This window comes from Squalius cephalus (genome assembly GCF_949319135.1).
Source record: "Squalius cephalus genome assembly, chromosome: 16".
Classification (NCBI taxonomy): Eukaryota; Metazoa; Chordata; class Actinopteri; order Cypriniformes; family Leuciscidae; genus Squalius; species Squalius cephalus.
Genome location: NC_137137.1, coordinates 31,458,634 through 31,474,656, shown reverse-complemented (window position 1 = coordinate 31,474,656; position 16,023 = coordinate 31,458,634). Strand labels below are relative to the sequence as shown.

Genomic DNA, 16,023 nt, shown 5'->3' with positions numbered 1-16,023 from the left:
CACTTATATGTCAAAAGATCAAGGCAAATTTGATTTCTCATGACATGACCCCTTTAAGATGAAAACCTTGGTGCATTATCTCAAATTGTAGGATGTCTTGATTTCTGTCCAGGTGTGTATGAGTCTGAATCGGATGCTGCCCTGCTGTCGCTCTCTGTAGAAGCTCCTTTGTCCGTGTCCTCTGAGGGCAGTGTGGGAGTTGTCAGTGCACACCTTCAGAGGCTCCTGAGACACTGGGTGGCAGAGCCTGTCGTCGACAAACGGAAAACTATCATAGGTCAGTAACATTTGTGATAATTAGGAACATTTGTGGTTCCCTCGAAAGACATGATGTGCTTTCACAATACTCACATTAGTTAAGCATCTTTACTCATTTGCTCTCAGGCGCAGACAATGCACTCACAGACTGTTCTGTTCTGTACGGTCTGATGTACGGCACGCACAAAACTGCCAAGAGCTGGCGGGAACCTTGCACTCTGATTGGCTGGTTTATATGCTACTTTCTGAAGTTGTGATGCACAGGCTTTTATCAGTCTTCCTGAACCCAAAGTATTGTACAATTAAGTAAGGGTTAATGCCCGACGAGGTGTCCATTGTCAGGTATTAATGGACGACGGCGAGGCGTGAGGTTGCCTCCTGCCTCCGACCATGGTGGTTGCCTCCACCATGGTCACTTGCCAAATAACACATTTTTAAAACATTAGTTTATATTTTAATTAGTTTTAAAATCGAAATCTAAAGTTTTTACTAACAATAACTTGGTTTCCCTGGTTACGCCTGACGGTTTATTTACTAGGTGTCCTCTATCACTTTTTAATGGACACCCTGCAGCCAATCAGAATCGAGTATTCACCCAGACCATGGTATAAGGTACAATAAATGCTTCAGCTGAAAAACTAGTTGCTTGATTTGCTAACGTTTGTGAGTTTCATGTAAAATATTCTATAAGATTTTAATTTGAGACATTTGATAGCATGTAAAAGAGATATCCTTGAGTCAACATCACTTTGTTTGCAGTGCTACAGTACTTCACATTTACTCACATCACATAAAAACAAACTTTTGTTACTTTGCCCTTGTGAAAAAGAAGTGTACTTTAGCAATTAAATGCACTTATTTTTCACAAGAGTGTTACATGGACAGTTCTTGGCCAAAATAAGCTGCAGTGTGAACCAGACTGTTAGGAATATAATATTCTGTTTCCTGCAACAAGTAATCTCTATACTCTCTCTATATATAGTATGTTTGAATATGCAAATTTCTAGTATGCATAAAATGATTGGATGACTTACTTCACTTGTCAAAATGTGCAGTGTGCAACAGAGCATGGGATACTGTATACCGCAGTGTAATGTGCAGTGTGATGGATGAACCGATAATATCAGCTACATCTCTTCCTTGACTCATTATTTGACCAGACTGCCTAATGTGGAGACATTTTTATAGGCTATAATAACTGGACACCGTTTATTGAATTACACATGCAATGCAGTGAGGTCATGTGACTACAATGTTTGCATACTAGAGCTTGGACTAGTGTAGGAATACTAGTGTGGAGTAGTGTAGAATAATGCTTATACTGATTTGCTTATTATTTAAAAAATAGTATGCAATATATAATACATACTGTGCAGTTTTAATGTGGGCTATTAACATTCTGCTTACTGCTTACTGCATAACACTGTATAATGCCTACTCTTTCTTAAAATAGTTGAGACACATTTTTGACACAGTCAAGAACATTTACAGATAAACTTGGAAATAAACATTATGGGCCCTATTTTAACAATCTGAAATGCAAGTATCAAACGTGAAACGCAAGTAACTTTGTGGGCGGGTCTTGGGCGCTGTTGCTATTATACCGGCGGGATAAATGACTCTTGCGCCCGACGCAAATCTAAAAGGGGTTGGTCTGAAGTAGCTTCATTATTCATAGGTGTCGTTTGGGCGTAACGTGAAATAAACCAATCAGAGCGTCATCTCACATTCCCTAACTTTCTATGAATTCAATGAATTAAAAATTCTATGAATTACACTGCATGCGCAAACCAAAAGATATATACCCACCGGATGAAGTAGGATTGGCCTCCACAGAACATAAAATATTCTTTTTATTTTATTTTTCGTGATCGCATTTATGTGAAATATGTTACAGGCGTGACAGTTCTCCATTACAGACATGACTGCTCTGAAAGCGACTTTAAAACTTTCAGAGACCTCAAACAGAAAGCACAAAGCCTTTCTTTAAAGTGAATTTCGTTTTTTTTATTAATTGTATCTTAATTTTAATCAATGTTTCATCAACCAATTGCCTGGATTTAATAAATAAGAAGTCATTACTTTTGCCGGTTCTTTGTGACAGCTTTTAGATGCTTTAGTGGCAGCGCCACCCACATGTTGAACGAGTCACACCGCATCAGCACCGAAAACATGATTTTTTTCAAATCTAAAATCAAAAATCGTGATACGATCCAAATTTGGTCTATCGTTACAGCCCTAGTAAGATGAGAAAGCAAGAGTTTATGGTTGTAAAAAAAACAATGGCTATCTGAACATCTTTGCCAAGCGCAAACCAGTACAGAAGTAGGCTAATCAATAAATTATCGGAGAGGGTCATGCCTTTTTTCACAATCATTTTGGAGGGTCATAGAATAATTTATTGCTGGCGAGGGGAGGGTCATGTCTTTTTTGACTACAGAGCTCAAAACTCCTCCGGTGGCCCCTTAAATAAAAAACGAACAGTCCCTTTAAGAGCAGGCGCGCTTGTTCCATGGCGAATTGCTATTATAATAGCGGATTTGCTAGGAGCGGTTCACAGCCGAGGAGACCGACGTTCTCGTCAGGGCTGTAAAACACAGAAAAGTGACATTGTATAGGGATGGGAGAAACCCACCCAAATTAGCTTCGGTTAAACAGGTGTATGATAATTTGGGTTAATGTGTAAGCTACATTTATGCCTATTTTTTCACATCTTCATGGACACACCGGAACACGCCTCCTCTTTTCGTTGAACCGCCCCTGGGAGCGCAAGTTCATTCCCTAATTTACCGACGTGCGTCTGTGGAGGGAAAAGTCTGCTGTGCGCGGGTGCAAAATAGGAATGATACATGTGTTGGTAAAGTCAATTGCGCTGGGTGCAAGATAGGGCCCTATATGTTTTTTTTTTTGTTTTTTTTTTGCATTTTTAATACAATTTTGTGTAAACGTACTTTTGGCAGTTTGATGAAATGAAGTGCATTGTGGGATGCGGTACTGATGAAGTGTTCTCTGGTTGTATTCTGCGTATATTTAGTACATCATTTAGATATTCTATGCATAACCCACTATGCAAAAAATTATGTGAGTAGTATGCTGTAAATATCTTACCAGAAATGTTGTTAACTAAAACTGAAATCAGAACTATACTAAACTATATTGGCAACTAACTGCATTAGGTATTATTTATTTTGACTCTGCTTGTTTTCTGCTTTGAGTATAAGCAAGGCGCATTGCAAATAAAATGTATTTTTATTATTAATAAAAATGACTAAAACTTAAGCTAAAATGATAAAATGATAAAATATTAACAAATACTGTAATAGTATATAATACTAAAATAACAATGATTACCAGTATTTACTTTGTAACTAAATCAGGATTGTCTATTTAAATTTATTTTAAGAACATACCTTTATAAGAACCAGAAGAATTGTTGATTAAAGAATGCTTACACAGGTATAAATGTCTGATAAATGATTATCCAAAAACGAACAAAGAGTACAGTAGTGAACTCGTGCAAGTCAGATTCAGATTTTTCTGCTAATGTACACACTTTTTTGCATGAGTAAGATAAAAAATTACCTGGCTGTTTTGCTTCAGAGTCCCTGTAATTTGTTTCTTATTCTCAAGGTCAGTTTAAACAAAAGAGCTATGAACTGCATCTCTTACGTATGTGTCTGCGACATTGCAATTAAGCTTGTGGAGTGTACCAAGAAATTTCAACAAACGCCTATTGTGTATACAGTATGCATATTTATGCAGCTGTATGCATGTCAATAAGCTAAATTAGAGCCAGGTTTCTCCCAGTCCACCACTGCTTATTAGGTGAGCAGCCTGAGCAGTGTTGAAACAACGGCTGTATAATTATAGACTTAATACAGTCATGCATAATGTAGCAGGGTGCATTTAAAACCCAGCATTAGCTTGTTGTGATAAACATCCTCCCCCGTCCACATCGCACGTCTAATCCTGTCTGGTTTTTCAGGTGTGTATGTTCTGGTTCTGCTGGGCTCGGTGTGTTGCTGTTGTCTCCTGCGCCCGGCCAGTCACGCGCCTGTGCTGTTCCACAGAGACACCAACCTACAGAGACTGCTGGACCTGCGCAGTAACCTGAGCGCTCAGGGGATCTCCTGCCATATGTGCTCAGGTGGGCCTTCTAAACAGTGCAGTACACTCTCGTGGGTCATAGAAAACGATCGCTTGACTCATTTGCGCTGCATTATTTAATTAGACTACAGATTTTCTGCTCATGGCAAGATACAGCGAGTAGATGAAGGCAGCGGGCAATGAGCCGAAACATGAGTAGAGACAATATTTGGGTGTCAGGAAATAGCTTTCATCAATAAGCCATTACATAAGGAATAATATCTGCTTTGCACCAGGGTCTAGTGTCACCCACAAGGGCTTCATTTTTTGTTGTTATGACTGGCTGACTGTACATTATTTATCAAACAGGAGACATGAAACTAGACTAGCTTTGGAAGAAATTGTTTTTTATAACAATGATCAATTATACTGTTTAGCACAAATATTCAAGCACAGAATACCATCTGTTGACCAGAATCAGAATCAAGTATCCTATGTAACAAAAACATTATAATGCTTAAACTAGCAGTTGTTATATATTCAGTCATAAATATATGAAAACGTAAGTTTCTGAGATTCAAAATCTTGAACATGGACATAATTTTTCCATGTTTTTCCATTTGTTCCCCACATAATTTCACATTCTGTCTCTCCATATCCTGACAAATTAAAGTTTAAATTAAAGGCAAAAAGGCCCAAAAATATACACTATATGGACAAAAGTATTGGGACCCCTGACCATTACACCAATAAGAACTGTAATGATACTGCATTCTAAATTCATTCATTCATTGATTGGTCCTTATATGACCTTTTAGGGTCATAGGGCTGAGGCCATCCCAGTTTCTGCAATCTAAATACATAGACAATAGCTCCTTTCACACTGGGTAGTTCTAGGAGCAGTTATAGGAACTAGCCACCAGCGTGGTTCCCCGAGAACTAACTGTTCTCCTAGGGCCGTTTTCCTGGTTGCATCTGCACCGCCAGTAGGAACTCTGAAGTGAAGTATGCTGGGCTTGTTAATGTGACTTTTATTTTGACGGCACTTAGAACGGCAGAGCTTTAACGCACATCGCTCCCATTCTCCATCTTCATAAATTTATGCTCTGTTTAACAGTCCTGTCATAACTGTACAACTGTTATATAAAGAAAGTAGACAGTATATGAAAAACATTAGCATTTGCTGTGTGGTTGATGCAAAATGTTGCTAGCTGAGCAGAAGTACATAATCATGTTTAGCTTGGTCCAAAGTTGCGTTGGATTATCTCCTTAGTGTAAAGGTTGTGAGGTCCATCTATCACTGTTTTCCATGTTTGTAGAGTTAGTTTGTGGAGTAAATGTATAGGCTATAAACTTTGTGTACATGGCTTTTTATTAAATGGCAGGTGCTGGTGTTTCGTGTGCGTTCGGCTGATCAACATGCACTTACATCACTGGTAGTTCCTATAGTGCTGGTTTAGACCGTACTCTGAAGCAGGAGCTAATTTAGTTCCCCCAAAAGGAGTTCCAAGAACTAAAATCGTTCCTAATTCATGCGGTGCGAACACACCACGGAGTTGGTCCCACCTTTGAAGTGAAGGCTGGTAACCTATACTTGACATTTGTCCTCTGCATTTAACCCATCCAAGTTAGTGCACACACATTAGGAGCATTGAGTAGTAAACACACACACTGCAAACCGTGCACACACACACACACACACAGAGCAGTGGACAGCCATTCATTGTGGCATGCGGGGAGCGATTGGGGGTTAGGAGCCTTGCTCAAGGGCACCTCGGTCGTTTCTTGCCGGTATTGAGAATAGAATCCACCACTTTCAGGTTACAAGTCCATTAGGCCACGACTGCCCCTCTGCAGCTATTAGAGATTCCACTCTTCTGGGAAGGCTTTCCACAAGAAGTTTCTCTGGGAATATTTACCCATTCATCCAGTAGAGCACTTGTGAGGTCAGGTACTGATGTTGGACGAGAAGGCCTGGCTCCCAGTCTCCGTTCCAGTTCATCCCAAAGGTGTTTGATGGGGCTGAGTTCAGGACTTTATGCAGGCCAGTCAAGTTCCTCTACACCAAACTCATCCAACCATGTCTTTATGGACCTTGCTTTGTGCACTGGTGCACAGTCATGCTGGAATAGAAAAGGGCCAAACTGTTCCCACAAATTTGGAAGCATAAGGGGTCTAGCCCAACCTCTTATAAACAGCTCCATACCATTATCCCTCCTCCACCAAACTTTACAGTTGGCATAAGGCAGTCAGGCAGGTAACATTCGCCTGGCATCTGGTAAACTCCATGAATCAAAGCATGATTGATCACTCCACAGAACATGTTTCCACTTCTCCAGAGTCCAGTGGCTGTGTGCTTTACATCACTCCATCTGATGCTTGACATTGTAATTGGTGATGTTAGGCTTGCATGCAGCTGCTCGGCCATGGAAACCCATTCCATGAAGCTCCCGCCGCACAGTTTTTGTGCTGATATTAATGCCAGTGGAAGTTTGGAACTCTTCAGATATGGAATCAGCAGAGTGTTGGCGACTTTTAAAGGGTTAATTCACCCAAAGATTAAAATTATCCCATAATTTACTCACCCTCAAGCCAAGAGTGAACTATGACCCGACACATGACGTATTGACGAACGCGGAAGCTCAGAGGATAGAGTAAAACAAAACACCGGTCATGAAATAGAAGTCTAAAAGGATCATTTTTAAAGAGAAATGTGGGAAAAGCTTGAGTTTGTTGCTCAGCCCTATTTGTTGAACTGCGAGAGGCGTCGACTCTCACCTAAGCTTACACTAAGGCTCAATCCTAATTCTATTTTATACCCCTTCGCCTACCCCTAACCCTTCGCCTACCCCTTACCCTTGCCCCTTGAAACAGAGTTTCAAGGCGTATGGGTGAAAATATTCCCCTAAGAAATGGGACACCACTACTACACCGTTACATGTCATTATACATCGTCGCTAGCGCCTACGTCACAGGAGATGCGCCAATGTTTATCACAAACTTCCAAGATGCCGTCGTCAGCTGTAGTCTTGCGTGAGTTACAGCTATTTTTTTGCATTTTTCTTCTTAAGTTTGCAGAAAACAACGGAGATGACGATATCTTCGACGCCTAATGCTGCGTTCACACCAAACGCGAATAGAGCGTCTGGCGCGATTGATTTCAATGTTAAGATGCGTTTACGTGCGTCTGGAGGTCTTGCGGCGCGAATGAGGCGTTTAGCGCGGCCCGGGGGACGCGAATTCGCCTCATTCGCGCGTCCACTTCGCTTCAAACTTTTGCTTTTTACACGCGTCTTATTGTTAACGAACTTTAACGATTTTTTTGCAACCGTTTGTTTGAAGAACATGACCGTAAACACTAGATTGAATGTGACATAAAGAAAATGATTATTGGCAGTCATGTATGCAGGTACATTTCTCATACCCCTTCGTTTGAAGTGTGGTCCCGAAAAATCTTTGTTTCAAGGGCTATCTGGCCCTTCCCCTTACCCCTACCCCTCCAACCAAAAGAGAATCGAGACAGCCCTACCCCTTCACGGGAACGCGCAAAACAGTGAAAACGGCAAGGGGTGAATTGGGATTGAGCCTAATGCTACATCCTATGTCATGCGTCGGGTCAGAGGTCACTCTTCGACCAGAACTCGACTCTCTTGTGAACTTGCAACTTTTATATAAAGTATAAAATTATGGATATTTTTCTCTTCAGAAGGTCTTTATTAACCCCTGGAGCCGTATGAATTACTTTTATGATGGATGGATGCGCTTTTTGGGCTTCAAAATCTAGGGTACCATTCACTCCCATTATAAAGCTTGGAAGAGCCAGGATATTTTTTTTAATATAACTCTGATTACATTTGATAACTCAGGAATGACATTTCACAAACCGACTTATTGCAATGGAGGCATCCTATCACAATAACACGCTTGAATTCACTGAGCTCTTCAGAACGACCCATTTTTTTCCACTAATGTTTGTAAATGCAAACTACAAGGTTAAGTGCTTGATTTTACACATTTTACACATGTGGCAATGAGTCTCATGAAACACCAGAATTCATTAATCAAGGGGTGTGTCCCAATACTTTTGTCCAAATAGTGTATTTATAACTTTTTTTACAATGTCCAATCAAGGTCTGGAGTCAGTACGATTTTTTTTTTTTTTTAAAGAAATACATATTTTTAATTCAGCAAAAGTGAATGAAAAGTGAATGAAACTGACAAATATATATTTCACATAAATGTTGTTCTTTTGAATTTCCTATTAATCAAAAAATCTTCATGATAAAATCTTCAAAAGCATCATCGTTTCCACAAAAAAATAAAGATGAATAGATTAATTTTACTAATTAATCAAATAAATGCGGCCTTGGTGATAAGAAGAGGCTTAATTTAGAAACATTAAACCTTACCGACCCCAAACTTTTGAACAGAAGTGTACATGCAGTGTATGTTGCATACTGCTAATGTTGCTCATGTACAATTATGATATCAAATGAGAATAGCATGGTGCTGTGATAAATGCTACGATCAACATAGTTGTGTGGTACTGTACACCCAGATTCAACACTAATAATGCTAGTAGTAATATTAATAGTACTAGTACTAATGCTAATACTACAATGGTACATGCCTAAAAAATTCCACTGACTAGCTCTATATTTGAGACATAACAAAAAATGAAGTGGTACAGACTGACATGCCTGACCTCTCTGTGTCTCTCAGGTGTTTTTATGGAGCGACCTCATAATCTTCACAGTGCTGTTGATTTCACAAGCTCTACCTCAGGGAACCATCCCACAATTCCCTCAAACCAGTCCAAACCAGCATCCAACAGCACCGCACAGACACTCGCAGGTTTGTTTTTCTGCTCTTCTGGGAGGAACGGGTGGAAAAACACTGACACCTGTTTTATCAAAACTTAATCAGTCTTTGATGCATTCCCTGCTGCAAAAACCAGGTCATACTGTACCAGCGAAAGGTTGTCAAGCTGGTAAACCGGGTTCAGAACATGGGTTAATCTGCTCGCCCCACCAGCTTAGTTAAGGGGTTTTACTGGCTCTAACCAGGTTGGCCAAGATGGACAGTGGTTTGCAACATTTTTTTTTGGTGTCCAGCATCCCCTATCCATTATCCAGGTCAAACAGTTCCATCAAATAAAATAAGTTATTGTCTTCTTCACTGTGGTTTTACGTCCTGTGCCATGCCAGAGTAGATGTTTAAATGTTGCAGGCCTTATTCTTTTGCAAGTAGTTACAAGCATATTTAGTTAAAGTCCCCATGTGGTAAAAATCAAGCTTTTAATGTTGTTAAGTGTTTTTAATGTGCTTTAAGACAATGTCCATGTCCAAATTCATAAGTCAACACCATTGCTGAATTTTCTCCTTAAAACTGCAGTGAACCAAAGACAGTCTCAAAAACACGGTTTGAAATCGCTGGTGTTTCTGACGTCACTACCTTGTAACCAATCAGATCAACGTGTGATCGTCAACGAGTGGATCTCTGAGCTGGTGTGTGTGAGTGGAGGCGGGGCTCATTTGCATATTCATAGAACCACTTATACTAAATGAGGCAAGGGTGAAGAGTTACATTCAAGATATTTTAAGGCATGAAGATTTTTTTTTTCTTCAAGGAAAAACGTTTAAATATGTCATTTTGGTGATCAAATTTTAAGGGATAAAATTAATTGAACTACAGGGGGACTTTAACTGTTGCTTCCAGTTCTCCTGGTGTTCTCAACTGATCAGCTATCTACCATACTGCAAATCCCTTTAAAGGAATAGTTCACCCAAAAATGAAAATTCTGCCATCATTTCTCACCCACAAGAATTTGTTTCTTCTGCTGATCACTAAAATATATTTTTCAGAATATAGGGTAACAAAAGAGTTGATGGGTCCCATTTGACTTCTATAGTATTTTTTTCCCTTATACTATGGAAGTCAATGGGGCCCATAAATTTTTTGGTTACCCATTATCTTTAAAATATCTTCTTTTGTCTATATTCCCACAATTAATTAACTTAATGTGCTGTGAAAACCAAAGTTTGGATGTTCTCTTAACTGCAATGGATTTCTGAAATAAAAAAGTATGTTATTATGCAGTCTTTCCTCCCTGAACAGTGGCTGCAGTATCTAATTGAAGATATTTCACTTTGAATGGTCCCCTTACCAGTCGTAAAAAAATCTTTTGGGAGGACCATGTCATGGGCAACATATTCATAAACATCACCGCTTTTACGAGGCACACACAGCTCTCTCACATTTAACTCTTCTCCCGTGAAACCACAAAATAAAATGCACCCCATTGTTGATCTACATCCACTGACATGCTGTTGCAAGTTTTATTTATAGAATAATTTATTAAATCCAAATTAACGTTTTGTGTCCATGTCTATTAGTTTTGAGATCATAAATGCTAGTGCACTCATAAACATTGACAAAATTCTGTTTTAGAAATACAGTATATGCAAAACATAATGGCTAATACCGCCTAGCACAAAGGGTCAAGAGTTGTCAGGTGAACTGTCAGTTGATACGTTTTCGCAAAAGCATTTTTTTAGACATCAAGCACTACCTTTTCAAAGTTTAGGGTTGTTACGATTGTTTTTATGTTTTTGAAAGATGTCTCTTATAAAATTCTGCAGGTGGTCTCCTAACTGTCTATGTGTTTATGCTGGAGATGAGCTCAGCTGTTCCTCTATATCGCTATTCACTCAGTGCCAGTGTACCTGCACCCTGGCAAGCATCATCGGCCGGGCACGGGGATGTGCCATTCTTTCAGGTCTGTATGACCACACACATTCACACACACACACACACACACACACACACACACACACACACACACACACACACACACACACACACACACACACACACACACACAGACAGACAAACACCAGGGCGGCGTGCCGTTCAGGAGAGAATTGAGAATGCCTTTAAATTCTGGTTCCCTTTCAGTCGATCACGTTCTACGTACGTCTCCGTTCCCTCCTTGAGGAGTTACATTCGTAACCGAGACGTTCTGTTCCTGAATATGAGTTACATTTGATAAAAGACAAATAATGCACAAATGTATTTTGGATGTTTAAATTCATAGAGTTAGTTTAATTCTACTTTAAAAGCTAATTATAAATATGAATAAATACTATGATAGCTACTAAAATAGTATCTAAAATTTAGATACTATTTACTCATATTTTGAATTAGCTTTTATTTGAATATTTTTGGCTTTCATTTGAATTTTAGTTTAAGTTTGTGTAATTTTGTTAAGTGCTTTTGTAATTCTTATTAGGCACCTTATGTATCTGTTAGGGTTCTTATTATTTGCTTTTCCGCTATTTTCAATTTTATGAAAAACCTTTTCGAACTCCTCCTAGACCCTTGCTATGATTTTCATGAAAATCTAATTGGATCAGACCATGCTAACAAAAAGTAATGGAATTCAAGTTGATTTGTCTTACTGTTTTTTAATAACTCGCAAACGAATTTGACAAAGAGTACATCAAAGTGGATGTGAGGCTATATGTCCGCAATGCTTTAGCATATTCTCACCAGACTTGGTGTGTGATATGACAACCATAACCTGAGGCTACCTGCACAGTTTCGGCACAGTGCCACCTAGTGGTCAGGAAAAATGAAAAATGGCTATTTTTGCTTAGAACTTCTGAACAGTTTGACCAAAGATCAAGACTAGTCTCTTTAGATTTGGGACAGCATGCCCGAACAATATCTAATTTTCCCATGTCGGCCATTTTAGGCATAGACCATTTTGAATTTTGTTGTTCAAATTTGTTGCTATATTTCAGGAACGCAGTGGCGAATCATTACGAAACATGGGGGCAGCATCACCTTGTGGTCAAAAATTACAATGGAACTGTTTTTAATTTATTTTGCTTATTTTATTGAAACTGGCCTAAATAGATTCCTTAAGTCATACCGAGAACAATGATACCCATTATGCCATAGTCGGTCGAACTTGCTGTCTGCCATTTTGAATTTCCTTCAAAACGTACTTTTGCGAAATCCTCCTACACTGTTGGTCCGATTTTCACCAAATTTGAGTCAGATCAATGGCTAGTATATTTACTATATTAAACAAAGAAAAAGAAACTATGGTTTATTCGAGCACAAACCGATGTGTCGACAGACAGCTGTGATAAGCCATTTTCTTGAAAACATAATTGTGGTTGGCAAATGTGTTTTTCACATTGCTTATTTCTTCACTACACAGACAAAAACCATTACCGCCTGTTTGCTAATGCCTCAGTGAAAAAACAAAGCTTTCAATGTACACAATCTATTGCGCCGCCTCGGGAATGCCATCAGTCCTGGCGTGTGTTTGCATCACCTCAGCACGCTTCAATTGCCCTTATAGCCCCATTCCATCTGAGCTGACAAACACTGATCGATGTGTTGTCACGGTAACAGGCCTACAGCAGTCCCCATAGCAACTTCAGCACGCGGATGACCGTGTGTGTGTCTCACGCCTATCACCCCCGCCCTCGCTGGATGCTCACACTGCGGTCATGTGACGGCAGCCGTCGCTGGAGATCAGAGTTTGAGTTCTACGTGGCTTCGGTTGAGCAGCAGCACAGCAGGCGAGTGTGATGTTCACAGATGAGCCGTGACTGATTGAAATCATTTTTATTGCTTCTCAACTGTGCAACATTTAACCCTGTATAGTCCTCAGTGCCCCATTTGAACAAATCAAAATGCCTGAAAAAGATCTTGGATTATAATAATCCAGTAATTGATCTCCTGTTTGTGTATTTTTGACAGGAAGCTGTATTTTGCCCAACACACCAACAGCCCGTACCCCAGTCGTGTGTGTGAGGGGCCTCCGGGGTGTGTGTTCAGCTCTGGGCCCGACGGACCCACTCAGGGCAGCTTTTACGCCCCACTTCCTGCTGGTACATGCATGGTTTTAAATGTATTTGAAGTTGTGCATAATTTAAGGTTGTGGCAGAACATCCCCTTGTGAAAAAGAAGTGCGCTTAACTATAACTAAGGAGTTATTGACACATTAGACAATAACGTGTAAATTACACATAAAGGGACATGCAAGATGCAAGAACAACAAGAATGCAAAGAACGGACTTGAGTTCTTGGGGAGAACGCTCTTGCTAGTTGTTCTTGGAAGAATGAACTCACAAGGTGACGAGCACACAGAACGCTGCTGACAGTTTGAGACGATGTGTTCTTGCTGGTATTGCGCAATAATACCCCTGCACAGACGCCGTCTGCAGTACCCAAACATAACGAGAATTATTGACGATAACAGCCAGGCTTTATCGCCCAAGCCTACCCTCAGCTCAAGGTATTACTCTACAACTGTACACTACATGTAATGTATATTCATAACGATAAAGCAACGCTCATGGAGATTCTCACTTCCGAAAACGTTTGAGCACATTTTCGATTCGCCATAAATTTTCGTAAAAATGGCAATATTTGAAATCTACACAGTTGATTTCTCGCATTAAATGTTCTCAGAAGTGAATTTAGTGATGAAATAGCGTACGAAATTGTAGAAAAACGACCTGCCTCTCCTTCCTCGAATGCCGAAATGAATGCTGGGATATTTCTGCCGTCAAGTTCACACAAGTTACCAACCGATGCATCCTCTGTAAAATGGGCGTGTCAAGAACACTTCTGGGATTTTTAACCGTTCTTGCCAAAATGCGAACTTGTGTATTGGGACAGTACTTGGGCAGCGACTGATGACGTTTCACAAGTCCACAAGAACACAAGTACTGACAAGAACGCATATTGAGAAATGGCCAAAGAGTGGGACTTGCTTGATGTTACAAAGAGTTATTAAAAGTACAATATGCCGCAAAACAGAACTCATATTCAGTATTCGCACACTGACAGGCAGCTTTCTGGACACGGTTAAATGGTCGAATACTCACAAAAATGTACAAATCTGAGTATTCATGTAAACACAGTAGGTTAATGTATTGAGTGAAGGTAAACAGAAGGGAGAATTTGATGTGTACCAATTTATAGGGTACATGCGTTACCTCTTAAAGTGACAGCAGCCTAATATACTGATGCTGTCTGTGTCCTTAATCAAACAACAAAAGAATAAGAGAAATTCACTCTCTGCTTTTGACTTTGAACTTTTGTAGCTTTAATAAATATCAGTGTCTTTTTAATTCATACAGTGAAGACTTGAAGTCCCCCTGTGGTGAAAATCAAGATTTTAATGTTGTTTATATGTCTATGTGGTTTTTAATTTGCTTTCAGACAAACCATGTGTAAATTCACAAGTCGACACCATTGCTGAGTATTTTCTCCTTAAAACTGCAGTGAACCTGCAAAAAAAAAAAAAAAAAAAAAAAAAAAACTGCAGTGAACCAAAGACAGTCTCAAAAACACGCTTTGAAATCGCTGGTGTTTCTGACGTCACAAACTACCTTGTAACCAATCAGATCAACGTGTGATCGTCAACGAGTGGATCTCTGAGCTGGTGTGAGTGAGTGGAGGCGGGGCTCATTTGCAAATTCAGAATGACTTGGAAGAGAAGAGATTGTTGAATAATGTCATTATTTGTGGTTTTTTATGCGCACAAAAAGTATTCTCGTCGCTTCATAATATTAAGGTTGAACCACTGTAGTTACATGGACTATTTTAACAATGTTTTTACTACCTTTCTGGGCCTTGAACATTCCAGTGACATAGCTGTCAATGGAGGGACAGAAAGCTCTCAGATTTAATAAAAAAGCTCTTCATTTGTGTTCTGAAGATGAATGAAGGTCTTACGGGTTTGGAACGACATTAGGGTGAGTAATTAATGACAGAATTTTCATTTTCTGGTGAACTATCCCTTTAAGGCCAACTTGAGTGGGTCAAAAAAGCACTAAACTTCAACTAATTACATTTAATATAATGTTTAACTAAAATACATTTGAATTTCATTGTAATTAACTTGCAATTAAGTGTCCGAAAGCGTTACATTCAGTTTGCAATGCATTTAAGTATATATTCTTTTAAAGTATATTATTTCTGCATTAAAAAAACTCTTGAATAAGTTTGCTAAAGTGTTCTTCTTTTTCACAAGGAATGACCTTGTAAGGACAGTAACTTAAAAATATCTACAACTGAGATCTGTTTTATGTGAGCAATGGGTAGTTGATAAATAATTTAAAATGTACTGTGTTTTTTGAAAAAATATTGGGTTCTAGTAGAAAAGTAAATTCATATGGGTGTGACTGAATCAATATTCATTTGATATGCCCCAAACTTCTGCAGGAGATGCTGGATACATTTCTTTTATGACAATTTGAAAGTTGTTCTTTCTTTGCTAAGTGTCAGATGCATCTTCTATATGTGATCAGCTCCCACCCAGATGAAGATCTCCAGGACTTCAGGCTTTAACCCCTGCAGTGGAGGAGAATGTGGGAAACCAGCAGTGCGCCCTCTAGTGGACACCGGAGCCATGGTGTTTGTGGTGTTCGGCATACTGGGGGTCAACCGCACTCAGCGCTCAGACAACCATGTTATTGGAGACCTGGTATGACAGAATAAAACAATGTACACTATTTACAGTGCAGAAATTTAAAAAAATACTATAATGTAAACTCCATTTGTGAAAATGCTTGAGAATAATCATAATCAACATCAGAATCATAGTAGCTGCGTCCCACTTTACATACACTTGCTAAATAGTTTGATATC

The 16,023-nt window shown here is 39.4% G+C and overlaps 1 protein-coding gene across 1 annotated transcript in view; it reads left to right on the top strand.

The window, feature by feature from the left end:
- The window catches only part of disp3 (dispatched RND transporter family member 3), a 41,903-nt gene that overhangs the window by 13,877 nt on the left and 12,003 nt on the right, over window positions 1–16,023 (top strand). The window contains exons 8-14 of the mRNA XM_079896045.1: window positions 113–277; window positions 4,244–4,405; window positions 9,067–9,198; window positions 10,986–11,122; window positions 12,772–12,941; window positions 13,123–13,253; window positions 15,684–15,859. Of these exons, the coding sequence (XP_079752171.1) occupies window positions 113–277; window positions 4,244–4,405; window positions 9,067–9,198; window positions 10,986–11,122; window positions 12,772–12,941; window positions 13,123–13,253; window positions 15,684–15,859 (1,073 nt within the window). The remainder of the gene's footprint in view (window positions 1–112; window positions 278–4,243; window positions 4,406–9,066; window positions 9,199–10,985; window positions 11,123–12,771; window positions 12,942–13,122; window positions 13,254–15,683; window positions 15,860–16,023) is intronic.